The following is an 18,114-nucleotide window of genomic DNA, read 5'->3' on the forward strand; positions in this document are numbered from 1 at the left end:
CAACTTAAAAAATGTATGGAAAAGAATAGTTTGCCCCGAGGAAGATGTATTGACTTTTCGGTGTCGGAAACTTGGTGTTATAAGTTTATCTTTAATATCCTGCTCATGTGAAAAGTCTCTAATTCTTTTCTAGAGCAAACCAAGTTGGCACCCGTCCAAGCGGACGTTCCTTCGTATTCGACGAACACTGTTAGTTGACGCTGGGTTAACCTAATAGATTCCCTCCGAATTCAATTTGCACATCGAATAATTTATATTTTAACGAAACGTGCTCGTTTTTAAGAGGATATATTATAATTTCCGTACGCGATAATTGCAGGATACGAAAGTGTACACGATTCTTTGTTTTGTTTGTTGTGATAGATATTTTGGGATTGTTTACAATGTAAGTATAATTTTTTTATCTTTGTATTTTTTTTATGTTTATTCTATTTGTCTGAGTGTATAATATAATCTGTTTGGTACATACATTATACAATAAATATTTGAATAAATTTAGTCTATTGTCTACTTAATGCAAATGCAACATTTATATTATTTTATTGCTAATCTGTTCACACATCTTAATTAGAAATCTGAAACTGTTTTAGTGAATACAACTTGCAAAAACTCATTTGGATATCAGTAAAATATATAGTCATGTTTTCTATGTACACAATGTTGCCTAAAATATTTGATCAGGCGCACTTTTTTTTTTGTATAAGAAAGTAATTCTTATAAAACATACTCGTAGATATTTATAATTAAGTATAAAATTTTGTTATCAGGTACTACAGACTTCTGTTACTATTAATCATACCAACTTTAACATCAGGTCAGCCCGGTAAATGTGATCAAACTCCACCACAAGCCACGGTACTAACACCCAGTGAAAATAAAGGCATTTATACAATGACGATCGACATGAAGAGTAAAAATCAAAATATCTACCGGCCCGATCAGACTTATGTTTGTAAGATTATAGTAAGCTGAATCTTATACTCAGCTGTATTTTATTTCAATAGCAAAAAAATTATTTTTTTTTTCAGTAGTGTTTCTGCTATCGCTACAACAAACAATATTGTCTGATATACATTATCATAAAATATATTGCCAATTAGATTTAAGCGTTGTGTTATTAAACCAAAAATACTTTTCTAGTAATAGTCACGTCAAATGACGTGAAACGTCCTTTTAAATGGTTCATGATCACGGTTGAGGATCCAGAAGTTGACAACAGTAGCTACGAGTTTGATCATAGATCAGTTGATGTAGGAAGCCTTAAGACCCTGGACACAAACAGGCAGTCGAGATACAGCGAGCGATGTTACAACTCTGTAGAGAATACTGACAACACTGACAAATATCGAGTCGAGGTAACTTTGAATCTTCTATGTAAGCAGTAAGTAACAATTAAGCACTTAAATGGCTTATAGTCTTATTTAGGATGAAGTTTGAAGCGTATTACTTCTCCAATACAAGTTGGTGCATATTTATATAGCAGAATTACATGCGTCACAGGCAGGTTTTCTCTGGATATTCTCCTTTACCGTCGAGCACGAGATGAATTACAAACAAATATTAAGTACCAACTCAGAGATGCTCGCTGGGTTTGAACTCAAAATATCCGGACAAGATTCACATGTTTTAACCACCGGGCTGTCTCAGCATTTCATCTTCTGTTAAAACTTTATTAATAAATAAAAAGCATATAAAGTGTGTATTGAAGAATCAATTACAAAATCCCTAAAGATATTAATTAAACAAAATTAGTATTATTTCTAAATTTTCTTTAGATTCATTGGGTGTCACCAAAACAGAGCGATAAGAAGCAAAGAGTAAGACTTCGCGCTATGGTTGCGGAAAATTCTGAAGTTTGGTATGTGGGGGAGAACCTAACAATTGAATTGGGAAAGGATACAACGAAACCTTTAGACAGTCCTCCTTTTCCACCAGTTGATTCTTGTAACCTATGCAGTGAGGCTCGATATGAGGTAAAGTTTTTAATTACATATATTTACAATTGGACGTATAGTCCATGACATAACATATTATTGACTATTCCGGACACACTAACGTTATTTTTTGAGTAGTCGGAAATTTCGGTAAGACGATTGAACTTATATCCTAAAATTTTAGTTATTCTCTCAATTATAAGAAATTATTTTTTCATTTATTTCAGCCAACAATAATAATACTACTAAGAACAATAATGATATATTTTCCAATTAACATCTTTAGGTTGTAAAGATTTAATCAAACAACTACTGTTAAAATAAACCAAATCGAAACATATTTAATCCAAATAACATTATTGAATATTTTTCAGGTTATTTTTAAAGGGCACTGGTCAAGAATGTCACATCCTAGAAATTATCCGATTAAACCTGATAATAACGGTTATAGTCACTTAGTGGGCGCCTCCCACAGTTATAAATATATTCTGTGGCAAGAAGGAGATAAAGCAAGCCCTGGTTTGAAGAAATTGGCTGAGCAGCGTGATATATCTGTTATTGAAAGAGAAATTATAAACGCGGTGAGCTATTACATATATAGGTATATATATTTTATGTTTTACGTATAACCGACTTCAAAATAAAGGAGGTTATCAATTCGTATTATGTAACTTATAGGTTGTTGATTATTAACAGTTTTTATGATTTTTTTTATTCAGTTGATTGTATCTTAACACTCAATCGAAGTCACTTAAAAATTATATTTACTACATCTAATAATTTATTATAAGAGTCAGTGTCAGCCTAAATAAAGCAAGTAATCTGTTAAGATGCAAACAACACCCCAAAAGAATTTCCAAATATTAAAACATTATTTTTAAATTTTCATTCTATGTTACGTGTCAACAAATTCCTCCGTGAAAAATCTCATACATTTCCAATTATTTTATTTTTGTTTTTGTTTTTATGTGCTTATTTTGTTTTTATATTTCATTGCTTGCTCGGCGATGAACGAAAACTTTGAGAGGAAACCTGCATATTATGTCGAGGAAAATTAAGCTACATGTTCCTCTACCAGAGGGAATTTGAGCATAATGGTGAAATAAGTACGAAACCCTCTCTTTCGCCATTGCTCAGTAGTGGGACATTTATGGGCCATTACTTAACTTTTAATTGCCAGTATTCTTACCATCAATTGCTCTATTCTTATATATAAAGGAAAAAAATACCTACTACGAATACAACTTAAAAAGACGACCAAACTACAAAAAGAAAATGTGATATAATCATTATTATTATTAATACATAGTATAAAACAAAGTTAGGTTTATATGTATAATACATGCACAATATATTAGAGAAACACTGATAATTTTTGAGGTTTCTAAAGTGATGTCATAAATAAACACATTTTTTGGAAACGTTTGCAAAAAACTTACATTGCAAACGTTGGCTGAACTCTACGAAACAGATCAAAATAATGTGGCATTGTCAACCTTAAAGAGGTCTTAAAAAAAAAAAAAAGTCTGCGATGGTATGTGTCTATCTCTTAGGGATAACCCACAATAACCATTTTTTATCCTTTACTTTTTACGAGCAATAGTGGCTTATTTTCGAAGCAATTTTAAGCAATACATCATTAATCTTTATCCAATTAAGTACCTTAAATACATTGGGCATTCAATAAACATCAATATGGCTCTTTCTAGCATGTAATATAAATGAATATTTTCGAAGTTATTACAGATTTAAATAGCAGGGACATAGTGAAAAGTTTGTATTGTCTGTAGGATATATATTATCAGCATTGCACCCATTGCACGAGTCGCTAGTTATATATATGTAATTACAAAATTTCTCTTTAATTAGGTATGTTTAACAATAAACATACCTAATTAATAAATAAATATAAATGGAAGTAGTATTCCAGCATTCGTATATTATTCGTCGTAAATTCTGTAACGTCCAATAATTTTTATGTAATTAAATTTTAGATGTCCGTCCATAATGGAACTCGAACACTCATTAGGGGAAAACGTCGTGATCATCCGTACATGTTCGAACCTTCCCATTCCCTCTTCAGGGTGGACCGAATACACCATTTGTTCTCATTAGTCATCGCAATGAAACCTTCTCCAGATTGGTTCTTGGGAGTCACAAGGTTTGAACTATGTACAGAGCTCGGTTGGTTGGAAAGCCATGAATTGCCATTGTATCCTTGGGACGCTGGCACCATGGATGGTATATCATACGAGGTATATATTTGAACATTATTAAAAGATCATACTACATAATTAATACACAAACTGACAGAATATTCAATAATAAACCGTCTACAATAACTAACTCTATAGCCTTCTAAGCAAGTGAATTTGGGTGGGCGAGCTCTTATGAAATGACGAATGTGTAATCTCTTGTAAACCTATCTGTATTGTCAACTAAATGTATTGTTTCATTGAGAATAAAGTTCTTTAAGCATATTAATAATTCAAGCTGTGCTAGATTATGCATACGGTAACACGAAACAGATAATGTATTTCTGCGGTCAACGAACATAACTCACTATAGACATAACTGCACGTTAATGTACGAAATATGACTATATTAGAAATATGAATCTGACTATTTAATTTTATTTTTGATCTTTAAATTACAGATATTGAGTATTTATTGTTAAAATTAATAAAAAATAAAATCTCTTTTATATTTGTGCGACTGAAATAGAAAACAAGAAACGTAATGGAATAAGGCTCCTTTCAACCGCTTTAGAATACTAAATATCTTAGATATATGTTTGTCTCAGATTCAGTTCCCTTATTAATTCCCCGCTTTGAAATATATTGAAATTCACTCTCAGTCGGCGACGTCATCAACTCAGCCCGTCGATACTGTCGATCGTGTCGCAGTGGGCTCATTTGACAAGGAGTCCCCATTTTATCAGATGAACCTAAACGATTTAAAGCCTTTCGCCCACCTCCAAGTAAGAAGGCTAGATGTTTATCCCTTAGTTGGAGATGATTGCGAAGAAGGTGAGCTTGACTTTGATTTATTGTGGTATTTAGTATTTAAAGAAAATATTTTTATTGATTGAATATCGAAAGTTCTTATATAATGATAACAGAATAAAAATCTAATTTCGTTCATAAAAAGAGAGAAACAAATTAAATTCAATACATTAAAAAACGATAAAATATCAAGACTTTCTATTCGGTACATCTTGTTAAAAAGATTATATACACTGTGAGATTAAATTCATAGATTAAAAAGTCCATCTTTTTACAAAAGGTATCAATGAACACGAGGGTTCCCAAGAACAAGAGGCGGGATCTGAAAATGTTGAGTAAGTATTACATTTATTCATCAGTTTTATCCCGGGAGCCAATCTGGGTAAAACATAAAAAAATACCTATTCAGTTAATGAAGGACATTTACAAATGTTTTTAAACTTGTAAGACGGGTAACCTTTTTACTATGCTCTAGGAACGTAATTACCGATCTTCTGGTGTTTAAGTTATTTTATATCTAAATTATGAATGATAGGTTGTCACTCTGAGCCCAATTTTTGTTTTTATTTGTGGAATAACTGGTATTCCTATTTACCCCTCCATTTAAGCTTAAAACTTGTGTTAGGTTATGTGTGTTGGAGACGAACATATTGCGCTATTGATTGAAACAGATAAAAAAACTGAAATACTGGAGAACTTTTTAATTAAAAAAAAATCCTAGAGGAATGAACTTTGTCATATAATAATAATAATATTCTTTTTTTTAACAGGGAAGTAATCGAAGAACCACTTATACAAGCAATAAAGCAAGACCCAAGCTTACAGGAGGATAATTGTGCTCTCAGTGAATGGAGCGAGTGGTCAAAATGTGCGCCTGATACCGGTTATTGTGGTATCGGTACACAGCTTCGTAGTCGATACAGGAATGATAGAAAAGTTTACTTCGAAACCTACCAAGTTAGTAAATAATGTGTTAAATGGGTTGAGGAAAACAAAATGTCAATTATTGGGGAAGAGAGGTTAAAAGCGAAACTGTGTCTGTATTAAGAGTTATAAAAAGCTATTTCGTGTAACAGAGTTCCTACTTTAGAGCTAACAATAAAAATATATATGTTTATTTTTAACTTTATTTAATTAAAGTATATCTTAAAGACAAATTGGAGATGTGCTTTATCAAATTCTTATAAAATTAAAGTTTCAAAATATGTTTTCCATTCGAATTACTTTATATATTTTTTTCAGGATCAAGAAGACTTTCAAGACGGCTATAAATCACAAGCGAATATGGCGGCAAATTGTCGACAAGAACAAGATGGCGCTCTAATAGAGTCGCAAAATTGTTTTGTGGATTGCTTGTAACATAGTTAATGAAAATTGATTATAAAATCCATTTAAAACTAACATTGATTGATCAGTGTAAACTTTTTAGTTGTTTATAAATGTTTAGATTTTATTTTTTACGTTAAAATATCATCTTTCATTATAAAAATTTGTATAATAATTGATTAAGTACATAAAAAGTAATTATTTGTTATAATATTAATATAAATGTAATATATTAGATAAATCTTTAAATAAATTGTTATTTAAATTAAATTATATCCTGAACTGCATAAATACAAACTGGGTTGTGGTAATCCAGAAGAAATCTTGTCGTTTAGTTTTTGCGCGAAAAAAAGCCGGTTTCTAAGTTTTACTGGCTAGTACGGAGGACGCGGCAGAGTCAACTTTGTGGAGTAGTCGGGTATGAACATAGAAGCGGATGGCGCATGCTCCGGATGTTAAGGCCCGCCTCGCGCGCGATCGCAACTTGTTGATTGTTCGCTCACTTCACGCCAGTCTGCCGCGAACGATGCGTCGGGCGGTCGTGTTTTACGTCTCGCCCGTTATCGCCCTGAACTTCGAAATTGTTTTACGAAAATATGTAAAGTTTCTAAACATAAACTTGTGCAGAACTGCCGTGACTAACGCACTACGTAGTGCTTAATTACTTAAGACCGAACTAAATTAGTAGTTTTAAGTTTTTGAAACTTAATAGGCTTACTCGTTTTACCTGCATGCTTCGTCCCACGAGTCGTGCGAAGCGGTTACCTTTATCGGATAAACGAACATTTTTCAAATGGATGTGCGTTTGTATTCTGTGATAGTGTGCGTGATTAGTGTGAATACAAGACAACTTCGTGTGTGCCTGTTTGCTCCTTGTGACAAGTTTTTACAGCAGTGACGTGCTCAAAATAGTAATAATATTGAATTGAGAAAATGGTACGCGGGGTAAAGAGGGGCTTCCTTGCCGCGCTGTTGATCGGCTCGCTTGCGGTGGCGTCGACGCAGTATACGAAAGGTAGGTAGGCAAAAACGCCTTTCTTACCTGTGCCTGCGCAACTACGGCGAGCCTGTCGCCTGCGCTTTGTTCTATCGCCTATTGTTTGCTTCTCGGAAACTAGAAATTTTTGAGCCATTCACTAAGGGTGACGTCATGTACAAGATATGAATCAATTATAGTGGTATTTTTCTACTTAACGTAATTGATTTGTTTTTGAATTATCTTAGATAACATTAGCGTATAACTTTAAAAATAAACTCTATAATAACATTTACAACACATTTATATGAGGAAGATGAGCGTTTCATTATTAGTTGTGTATCTTAAAAACGCCTTTTATATTATATGTATGATAATTCAGTCAGAAACAATCATGAAAGCATAGAAGAAAAAAATAAAACAATTCGGAATTGTTCATAATGACTCATCCTTATAGTGTATCAATTACATACCTGTACGTAAAACATATAGGTAATTAATATCCATGGAAAACATATAATCCATATTATTTTAGGCCGTTTTCGGTTCTGCCAGTCAATTATAGATCGTAATGCTTTCATCTTATGAGTCCTATTGAATAAGTATATGGTTATCCATACATCATTATACTTGGATTATGGAAACAAAGGATTGTATTAATAATAAACGTTTACTTGTAATTGATCAAGTAATATTTTCATAATTTTATTTCCTGTTTCACGTTGTTAACTTTGTACAAATAAGAAACTTACGTTAGGAATAAAGTTATATATTATACATATAAGCAACACGTGCATTGATGTAATTATTAACTTTATATATTTACCAATTATTACATTAAATGTAAACCGAAATAAACTTAAAAAAAATTAACACGCCGAAACGTGTGATTTGTGTTAGAGTAATCTTGAGAAATATCTTTTCCGTGAAATTTTTATCTTTAACTAAAGTAAAACAACAAAAGTAGTTTATACGTCTTTAAATCATTACAACAGTGAGAGCTGTTTCTGACTATAGAAAACAATAACTCGAAATATTGTTGATTTTTTGTCTGTGCTATTCAATGAAATTTAAAAAGTGTTCAATCTATCCACACGATTTAATTGTTTTATATCTTAAAGTTAAGTGCTTAGATAATGTATAGGTATGTATGGAGAACCTTCATGCGTCAACCTTCGGCGATTTATCTAGAAGTAGGTAGTAGACGAGTTACACTATATTTTAATAACGGTGAACCTATTTAATTTGTAACAACAACCATAACTTAATGATTCGAATAATTTTGCTTTAAGTCTTTTGACATAATAGTACGAATCGTAGATAATTTTGTAAATGTGTTTTAATAAGCGATGTTTGTATGGCATGACCGAATTGGCGATGTATTCACATTAAATAATAGCTCACTAGGCGAATAGAGATGAGTTAGCTTGTTTCGGAATTCTTATAAACGATATTATTGGTGATTATAATAGTTCAAGCAAGCGACTTCGAATGAAGGAATGCGTGTTTATTTTACTGTAATCTTTGGCGACTTCCTGTTGCCAATAACCTCTTGCAGTGTAATTTTAAAAACTGAATATTTGTGTAATATTAAGTACTTACCTTGTGTGTTACTTGTGAGTAATTACATGTAATGATACGCATATATAACTTATAAGTAACGAATTAGTCATTTAAAAGAATGTGGGGATTATTACTATATTAAAGAATTTTTAATCAATTGTGACGTCATCAAACTCCCTTACCTGGTGTAAATAACGGGGAGAATAAAAGTAGCATGTTTCGTCACTGTCTGATAGTAAATGACGCGATCGTCAATAGTCTTTTCATTACTCATTCTGAGTCAAACTATTACAGATTATTCGTAGAATATTTCTTATAATCATTGCCTGAAAAGGCTTTAGATAAAGACACATTAGGGCAACAAAAGAAAAACAGAAGTTCAACCAACTATGACGAACTTTACTGTGACATAGTTTCGGTAGATCGAAGTTAAATCTAGAATATTTTTATGAGAACTACGAATCTACAATAGTAATATTTAAAATATGCTAGAAATATTACCACAAATTGGGATTTGGTTTAAATCAAACAATAAGTGTTCTTAATACAAATTTAATAAGATGTTTGTTTTCAGAATATTAAAATTATATTTTCATAGATCGTCACGGTCTTGTGTAATGGGTTTACAGACAAGAATAGATTATATGGTAAATAAAGTCACGATCAAAGTTAACTTGTCTAAAATAAAAAAAAAATGTAACTCGCGTGGACGTGTTTTTTAAAGTAATTATTATTCAAATTAACCATTATGACTACATCATAAAACATGGTCCCTCCACATATGTCAACCCTTATCGTGTTACATGTAGGCGTGACATTAACTTTTTTGCCCGTGGCATGGCGAGCGCCTACTCATCCCGACGAGGGCCAGACTGGTTAAATTATTTCAAGTTTTAAATCTTAAAATTTCTTAAAAAAGAAAGCAAAGAATAGCTCTTATAAACGGATTAAATAAAATACCTACTTATATCATACATTCATAAATGTTTTTATCGTAAGAAATAATCCTTCTTTCACGCAACAACAGATCCGTGATGTTTTGCATAGATAACACGAGCCTGACCATGACACAAGATACTTTTTATACAATAAAATGTAAAATAAATAAAAATACTTATATAATTATTTATTCGTATAGAAAGTCATTGTATGTCATAAGTAAATATAACTTTGCTTTAGACATACTGTAGCCAAAACATAGTACAATAATAGTTTCCAGTAGGTACTTCCATGTGTCTTGATGAGCGATAATCTCAGATATAACATTTTAAATGCACGGATCGGGGATGTGTTGCATTTGATTCTATAGAAATGGTAATTTAATAAATAGGTGTGTCGGCTTATTCTCTCCTAATTTGAATTTACTCAAAACGACAATGTCTTAAGTATATATTTGTCACGCGATGCAAATCGTAAGTATCTTCAAAGAGTCCAAGCATTTTCCTCTTATTTTGTGAGTTATGGATGATTTCGTGAAAATGCGTGACAGGGGACTGTTTTATCGTCTAGGGTGTATGTGTGTATGCTTACATTATAGGAAAAGTTTTTTTTGTATGCAACGAATTAAGTCTTTTCACAATATATTGTAGTGCATGCTCACGGCGATTCACTTTAACGAATTTTGTGTCTTTTTGTTTTCTTTCATTCTTCAGCTCGCACGTTCTTTTCTTTTATTTATTTTGTTTGTAACTGATTTCGGGTCATTCGTACCGTTGATAAATTAATTTCCTTTATTTCTGATTCGAATTTCCTTATTTCTGATGGCATCCAAAATTAAGCCTTAATTTTGGGTGCCATTTAAAAAAGGAATATATTGTGAATTGCACAAACTAAAGAAAGTATTTTACTGTTAGTGTCAGATAAAATATGTCAGTTTCCTTGGTCTTAAAATGAAAGAAGACTGAGTCCTGGACTGTTAAATCTAATGCGGTCAAGTACACAAATAGACGAATTGTACCCTCCCCTCGAGAACTATTATTTATATTAAAAGGTAATTACCGTCAAAGCATTTAAAATACTGTTAAATTAACACACATAATTGGTAGCGTAATAGCTGAGTAATTCATGAGTCAAATTATGATAATTTAATCACTGAAAACAAAAATACTCATCCGATTCGCAATTAGCGATCGAGACACGTAGATGACTACAACTCGCAGCGTTACCTGTGAACAAAAGAATGCTTTTCTCGCTTAGCCTCGCTCAGTACCGGTAAAAACTAACACGTTTGCTTTCCTTTTCACGCTATAAACGATCCCATCAACGAAATAGTATGATTATGGCGCAATTTTTAAATTGTGCTAGAAGACTGGTCAAAACTTTTGAGGTAAAATTATAACAATTCTATAAAGTCCGGCTACATTTATTTTGGGATTTGGAAAGAGAACTAATTTTAGATGTTCGGATGTGATTAATTGAGTATTAGATATTATTATATCAGAGCTATGGCGTGCCAAGAAAATTGAGCATATTGTCATATTATATATATTATATACAAATATTAATAATATAAAATACAATTATTATTTTTCAATATGTAGTTTTGTAAGTAAAACTTAGCTTCCGTGCTTACCTTTAAAAGTTTCTATCTACCAACTTAACAAATATTATACGTGTCACATTTTTATTGCATTTGTTTTTAGTTATATCGTATGATGAGACCCTTTGTGTATGCTTTTGAGTCTCGTTGGGTAAACGTTTATAATTAGTATTATGATAAGTTTTAATTGATATTAGTAATGTTATAGACCAATCGTTTTAGTATCAGGTCCCCATAGAACGTTAATAGTACTTAATAGCGGGCATTATAGCTTCATTACAGCAATGCTAATTCAAAATCTCAATAACGATATCGTTTGCATAAAAAGTTGAAAATTTTAGTAGAACTTCTTTTGTTTTACGGACGGTACTCGGTGTAATGGAGTTTTTATTACAGAGGTCTAACTTAAAACAATTTAATATTTTTAATAGAATGTACTTTACGTATGTAAAATATTTTATTAAGGAGGGTAATAAATTGAACTAATTATAGTATTTTCGATTAATCGAAATGTACCCAAGTGCTAGAGAACCTGAGTCTTTAAGTGAAGATTGTGATTTTAAATCTTGACCGTCACCACTGAATTGTGGAGCAGCGTGGTGGAATATGTCTCCAAAAATCTTCTTAAAAGTAGCTTAGTTCAACTCTGGGATATTGCCCAAAAATCAAGTGTATGATTGCACAAACTTTAGTACATACATAGTCGTTCTTTTTATGACATTTTTATACAGTTTAAGCCTGGCTTAATAAACCATTAACCAAATAAATATGTAAAACCAAATAAGTAATAATATCAATAAGCAAGTGTATTGCTTCAGTATGAAAGAAAGAAATTTGATTTGAAAAAAAAAACCATATCAACACAAACAGACAAAACGATAGTAATATATGTGTCTATATATTTGACGCAATATGGAAAACAGTTTGACGCAAACAAAGGCACGAGAAATAATGCTTAAATAATAAAAAACTTTCCCGTACTATGAAGTAATTTCCTGAGCGAATACCTAATTTAGGGAACAACGAGAATTTAATACAAAACATTTACTTAAAGGCGAGTATGAACTTCACCAAGACTCAAAGTTATCAGAGTTATTCTATACATGTCTTCGTCTAGATGCCTATTACGGCTTATGTTTGCTCAAAGGCACGGCTACGGCTAAGCCATATTAAGAACAACCGGCTTAGACATGCAAAACCGATAACTTGTTTCGAAGTTACAGCTTTTCAATAGCGCATTGCCATAATAACTCGAAAATCATAATATCCCATTTCTGAATTCGACGAAGAATCTTAAGACGTTATTCCATTTATGAGGTGAATCTTTTTAGGCGGCGAATTGACATTTGTGAATAGGTGGAATTTTGATATTATGTCACATTAAGAGCAAATCGTTACCTGGTTGAGAAGAAATAAAATGACGCAGAGCGAGCTATTATATATAAATTTAAAAGAACATTTGTATCATTGTAACTTGTTCCAGAGATATAATAATTTTAATCTAGACTTATCTAAAACAATAAAAACAACGCTTGAATTTTTATCTTTAAAAACGAAGTAGTTTTAACATCGCATGTGTTTATCTAATTATAGTTAACGAAATCCAAGTTATTTCTTATATTGGACAAATTTAAGCATATGAAGGAAAATATTACGACTTTGCCTTTTATCAATTAGAATTATTCGAACTTTCACTTATTTCTTTACGTAAAAAATATGACACGTGAATATAAAATCGAATTAAAAAATAATTTAAGTAATACAATATTTTTTAATCATAATTTTATATACAGGCAATACTGTTGACTGTCGAGGAGATCTCTGTCTGGAGCCAATCCTGTGTAAATATGTGCATTGTCATCGGAATTGAACTAGCAGACAGGTTTAGTTAACTTGCAAGATTTTATATATCCATTGGAAGTTGTAAAAATACTTAATCTCATTCATATTGAAAATTTGTGTTAATTATACTTATTTATGATGAAATTATGACAATTTAAAGACAGCTTACATCATTTTTTGATTTATTAAATTTAGGGGATTAAGGCTATGTTAAAGGTATAAAATTATAATTTCGCGTCCCATAAAGAGTATTTATAAACTTACAATTGAGACTGACGGGAAACTATCACTTGGTTTTCATATACATACTAAGATTAAAAAAATTGAAAAACATTTATTAAGACACGGGCTTTGCAATCATATTAAATCAAAATAGCCGATAGACACGATTAGTTTTCTGAACGTCAGAGCAATAAAAATATCCATAGATCACTTATAACTTACGAAACTCAAGCGCTTAACTATTTCTTTGAATTCTTGAACGAGTACATTACACCAGCACGTTTAACGTTATTATTATTACCCTCCTTGTAACTCGACCAGTCTACCAATAATAATTTCCTGTCCCTCACACAATAAGTCATTCATTAACCTTAATTTATTCTCCTTGCACTCACCTCGCTACAGATAATGTAAAAAAGTAACCACGACAGTCTTTTTTCTCATTCGATACATAATGCGTTTTGTGGATTACGTGAGTTTAAAATGCGATAAATTGAATCAGCGATGTATAGTGTATTGTGTTAAGTTCATTTGCTTGCGCTGGCGCTCACTATGGCTTCTGTGGCTACTGGCATTGCGGTGACGTCACGCGACGCCGCGTGAATGTCGAGATACGCGCCATGCGGTTGCCGCCAAGAAAAAAATCGCAATGATTATATAACGTAAATAATTTTATACTATACATTACCAATTATAAAAACCGCTTAGCATTAGTCATATCAATTATTTGTACTCAGATAAGCATTTTGATGTCGTATTAATTTTATATACCTACACTTGATTATAAAAACATGATTTATTACAAATGTTCTTTAGAATGGAATGCTGCACGGGATAGCTTTAACTTTAAATGCCAACCTAAGTCTTAGTATTTATTTAGCTCGAGTATGGACAGTCAGTTCGCAAGAAATTTGATATTATTCGCAGCCAATCGATAAAGATTAACAATGAATGGCGACGGTTGCCGCCCGTTATCGATAAAATGATAACAGAACTGGCTCAACAATTGTGCATGCTATAACACTATACCGTTACGTGATTACAGACACGCAACTTGACCAATTCCGATGAATTTCGAATACGGTTGGTTTTAATTTGGCAGTAATTATCCATTTGATGATCAGACCCAATCGTTAGTCCGACCGATTAATATGACTAAAACGACCTCAAATGTGCCTTGGTGTTCTGTAATACAGTTTAATATTGAATGGCTGTAATATAATTTATTAAGGGCATAATCCGAATTGACATAAAACTCATTTGAAATAGCTAAAAGCGTCTGTCATTGAATGGTATTAATATCAAAGATAATGTGACTATTGAATTCTTCAACCGTTTCACATTTTCTTAAGGTGAAGATGAGGATTCGACAAAAGGTAATATGATCATGCTAACATCTTGGCGGGTGCTGTCAAGCTAAGTACGTATCTAATGGAAATCCTATGTTGCGTATACATGTAGATATATACAGTATCAACGATAAAATCAGTTACAATCTAATACTTCTTTAAAGGATGTAGTTAATTTCCGGAATTAATTATTTAATTTTAAAAATGTTCACATTATTGTTATGTGTATAAAAGGGTATAAATTATATTTATATCATACCATTTTCTGATAAACTGCACCCGTGCGCAGCCGGGTCGTGTCGCTTGTATTAAATTTAGGAATAGGGTTGACGAGACAATTATTAATTTTATTTAAGTGCAGTAATATATGTAGGATTAAATAGTGTTTTATATACGTTACTAACATATTTTACATTAAAAAGTAAAAAATACGATTGCTCTGCATAATTTTTTTTTGTTTAATTAATTAATTGAAATAATATTACTTAAGAATCGGGATGATGTAAGGATTCAAACGATACTTAAAGCATACTTAAAGTTATGATGAAAACTTATTTGCATACACACATATGTACCTATATTTAAACCCTGGAAACATTACATTACTTTTTAAAAAAGAAACACGTCAAAAATGTAGTAGTTTGTAGTATTACATTGTAATACAATTGGGTGCAACATTGAAACAAAGCACGAAAGTTACTGATTCCTTATAAAAATGTTATATTGTTATACCTATAATTCTGTTATCTCTATTGTTACAGCTTTAAAAATATTACTTTACAATCTATTAGATTTTCCCCGGTCACTCCGTTTCCTATTACACTTTATAGCACTGAGGTCGTTTAAAATAAAAGAAATATCAAGAAGATTGGATATAACAAGATGCTGTGCACAAATAAGATTCATTTAAAAGAGATCTGCTTATAAGATAATTTTTCTCGGATTTGAATTGAAAAAAATTATAATGTTATTTATTGATGTTATTTAACGGTCATAAATTAATTTATAAATTTCAAACATCGTCGTCCCCTCAAATTGGGATACACGCTGAACCCGAAGGCCAACGACCCGCATATTGGGTTGTCAAGCGACGACCTTTCAAAAAGTAACTTGACAGTTCGGCTGGAAATTTTAAGGTTTGAATATTTTATGACGGAAATCTCATTTATTTACAAAGAATCATTAGAAATTTTATTGAATTTATTGACAGTACTTTATATAATTATCACAACACCCTTCTTATATTATGTTTGAAGCAACGCCTGTTAAAGTTTTCGCATAGAGAAGTAATTACCAAATAGAGCTATAGATTCCGATTAGTTTAACAGAATGTGCCTCGAGAGCCCCACTAGTGTTAGTAATAAACCCAGTATAGTGATGTGTTTCGACAGCTGAAAAGTTTTATCGTCAAAAGATTTCCTATTGAGTTGTATTCGTTCTTGAACATATTGGCTTTTTAAAGGATTAATCGTTAGGCGAATCAACACCATCTAGAAAGAGACTATTAACAATGGATTGTGTGCATGACATCTTTGAAATAGTTTCTGTACGTTGTGTAAATTAATCTCTATCAAATACAAATATCGAGTTTGTATTAATGCTTCAAGGCATCGGAAGCTGACGTTTAATTAAGCTCAAGAATTAGCTTCAAACTGTACCTTTTACTCGTTGAAATCTCGTTTACAAAATTTAAAAGGAAAATACAATTTAAAGAATCTTTAATCTGCTTTCGCCGCCACAACGGTAAATATTTGTAATTAAACGGCACAGACAGAACAATAGATCCCTATTAAGCGAATATCGCCTGTATGTTTCCCTAGGGCACCATTTGCCACTAAGCGTACCATTGCTCGTTTTAAAAATAAACTCAAACATTCCAGATTGCTTTTAGTGACAAACGCTATTGATACTGAAGGGATGGCCTTCGTACCGCTCAAACATTTTCGAAAAGGTCTTTGAATCCTTTGTACCGAGATTAGTCTTGATTTTGTTTAAAAAATTGACTTTTAATATGTTCAAATAAAATGTTAACGTTAAAACATCAAGTATTATGATGTTTCTATTTATTCCATAAAAGTTATGACTCCCCTGACGACACTAAACTATAGCAGAGTCGAGCTTCTTGTGGCAGGCTGCAATTTTCTTATATATACATAAATAATGTTAAGGAATTTCTAATATATTGTAGGTCCTATAAATTTACGTTAACTATTTTTACGTTAGAAAATATTATATTGTAAAATAAAAAAAAAGCATTAAAACGTTTTACGTGTGTTAAAGGATATTAAAAATCTAAATATTGCTTAGATGATAACACACTTTGGGAATAAAATGATTGGCTCTAGGGCGTTTCAAATAGAAATATGTAAAGTCGCACTGTAAATTCAAGTCATAAAAAGTCAAGTTGAGTTTCTTCCGCCTTCACTTCGGTCGAAGGTGTTTCTTATCTAACCTTGTTTAAATTTTGACATTCACTATTTTGATTTTTAGAAAATAATTCGATCCTGTACGTTATTAATTTCACATTGTCCAGCCAAACGTCAATATGTAGTAGCAGAAAACCGACCACCAACAAGAACATTGAGATATGGTGCCAAGCTGGCGGTCGGCTAAATATTTTTCCAATGTGTCAGCTCCATGCATTTTGCAACCTACGCCGATCCAAAATAATAAAACGGCAAGAGAAAGCGAATAATGATGAAATTCAATAGAATGCAACTCCGATTTTCAAGGATTTTATCTCCTTTAACATATTTGAATTTTATCTCTAATAATTTTTAAAGTAACTTATTAAATTACCTCCTTTCAAGACGATTTCAACTTCTCAGAGGTATTTTGAATTGAAGCCAATATTGTTTTAAAACGTATTCAATATAATGCAATTATATAAATTTCTTTTCATATTTCATTTAAAAATGCAATCAACAAATGTATAGGAAAGTTGAATTTGCAGCGGAGAAAATAGAAAAGGCGGCGTCGATTGAATGTCCGATCTCCAGACACGTTGAAACGCCTCTCGACGATTTCCGATTGCTTCTTCTCACAATGGATCTTAATGTCAAAACTGAATGAAGGAAAACGTTTTATTGACGTCAGGGGATCAGATTTGTTATACCTACAGTAACATTCACTTCGGGATTTGTTTTTGCCATTTAAAAATACAGCTGTAGAGTCACAATTGAGTATATCAAAAACAAGGATTTTTAAAAGAAGACAGATTTAAGATTAATTTTTTTAAAGCGTCATTTGCACGTTATTTTTTCAAATGATGGTTTATTTTTATTTTTTATTTTCAATAGGACAACTAATAGTAAATACCATAGTACATCAAAATAATAAAATTACATTTTAAAATTAT

General features: G+C 31.6%; 2 protein-coding genes across 5 annotated transcripts in view; both read left to right on the plus strand.

Annotated features, from left to right (window-relative positions):
- Positions 1-218: 218 nt before the first annotated feature.
- On the plus strand, positions 219-6,322 carry LOC125071400 (spondin-2-like). 3 transcript variants are annotated; one of them, XM_047681625.1, is made up of 10 exons: positions 219-385; positions 768-952; positions 1,141-1,355; positions 1,776-1,973; positions 2,309-2,515; positions 3,929-4,189; positions 4,792-4,963; positions 5,220-5,274; positions 5,710-5,896; positions 6,182-6,322. In XM_047681625.1, coding segments are annotated over exons 1-10 (1,599 nt in total). In that variant the 5' UTR covers positions 219-383; the 3' UTR covers positions 6,299-6,322. The 3 variants fall into 3 exon arrangements, with proteins under 3 accessions (XP_047537581.1, XP_047537582.1, XP_047537583.1); XM_047681626.1 differs by lacking the exon at positions 219-385 and having other exon boundaries at positions 809-948; XM_047681627.1 differs by lacking the exon at positions 219-385 and having other exon boundaries at positions 848-963.
- Positions 6,323-6,782: 460 nt separating this feature from the next.
- LOC125071267 (DE-cadherin) overlaps positions 6,783-18,114 on the plus strand; it is a 182,308-nt gene continuing 170,976 nt past the window's right edge. For both annotated transcript variants that reach the window (XM_047681412.1, XM_047681413.1), the window contains exon 1: positions 6,783-7,280. In XM_047681412.1, the coding sequence (XP_047537368.1) occupies positions 7,199-7,280 (82 nt within the window). In that variant the 5' untranslated portion in view covers positions 6,783-7,198. The remainder of the gene's footprint in view (positions 7,281-18,114) is intronic.

The sequence above is a fragment of the Vanessa atalanta genome, chromosome 19 (genome assembly GCF_905147765.1).
Source record: "Vanessa atalanta chromosome 19, ilVanAtal1.2, whole genome shotgun sequence".
Classification (NCBI taxonomy): domain Eukaryota; kingdom Metazoa; phylum Arthropoda; class Insecta; order Lepidoptera; family Nymphalidae; genus Vanessa; species Vanessa atalanta.

Coding starts and splice junctions, on each gene's coding strand:
- LOC125071400 (XM_047681625.1), top strand. Junction 1,974..2,308: donor GCAGTGAGGCTCGATATGAG/GTAAAGTTTTTA, acceptor AATATTTTTCAG/GTTATTTTTAAAGGGCACTG. Junction 5,275..5,709: donor GCGGGATCTGAAAATGTTGA/GTAAGTATTACA, acceptor TTTTTTTAACAG/GGAAGTAATCGAAGAACCAC.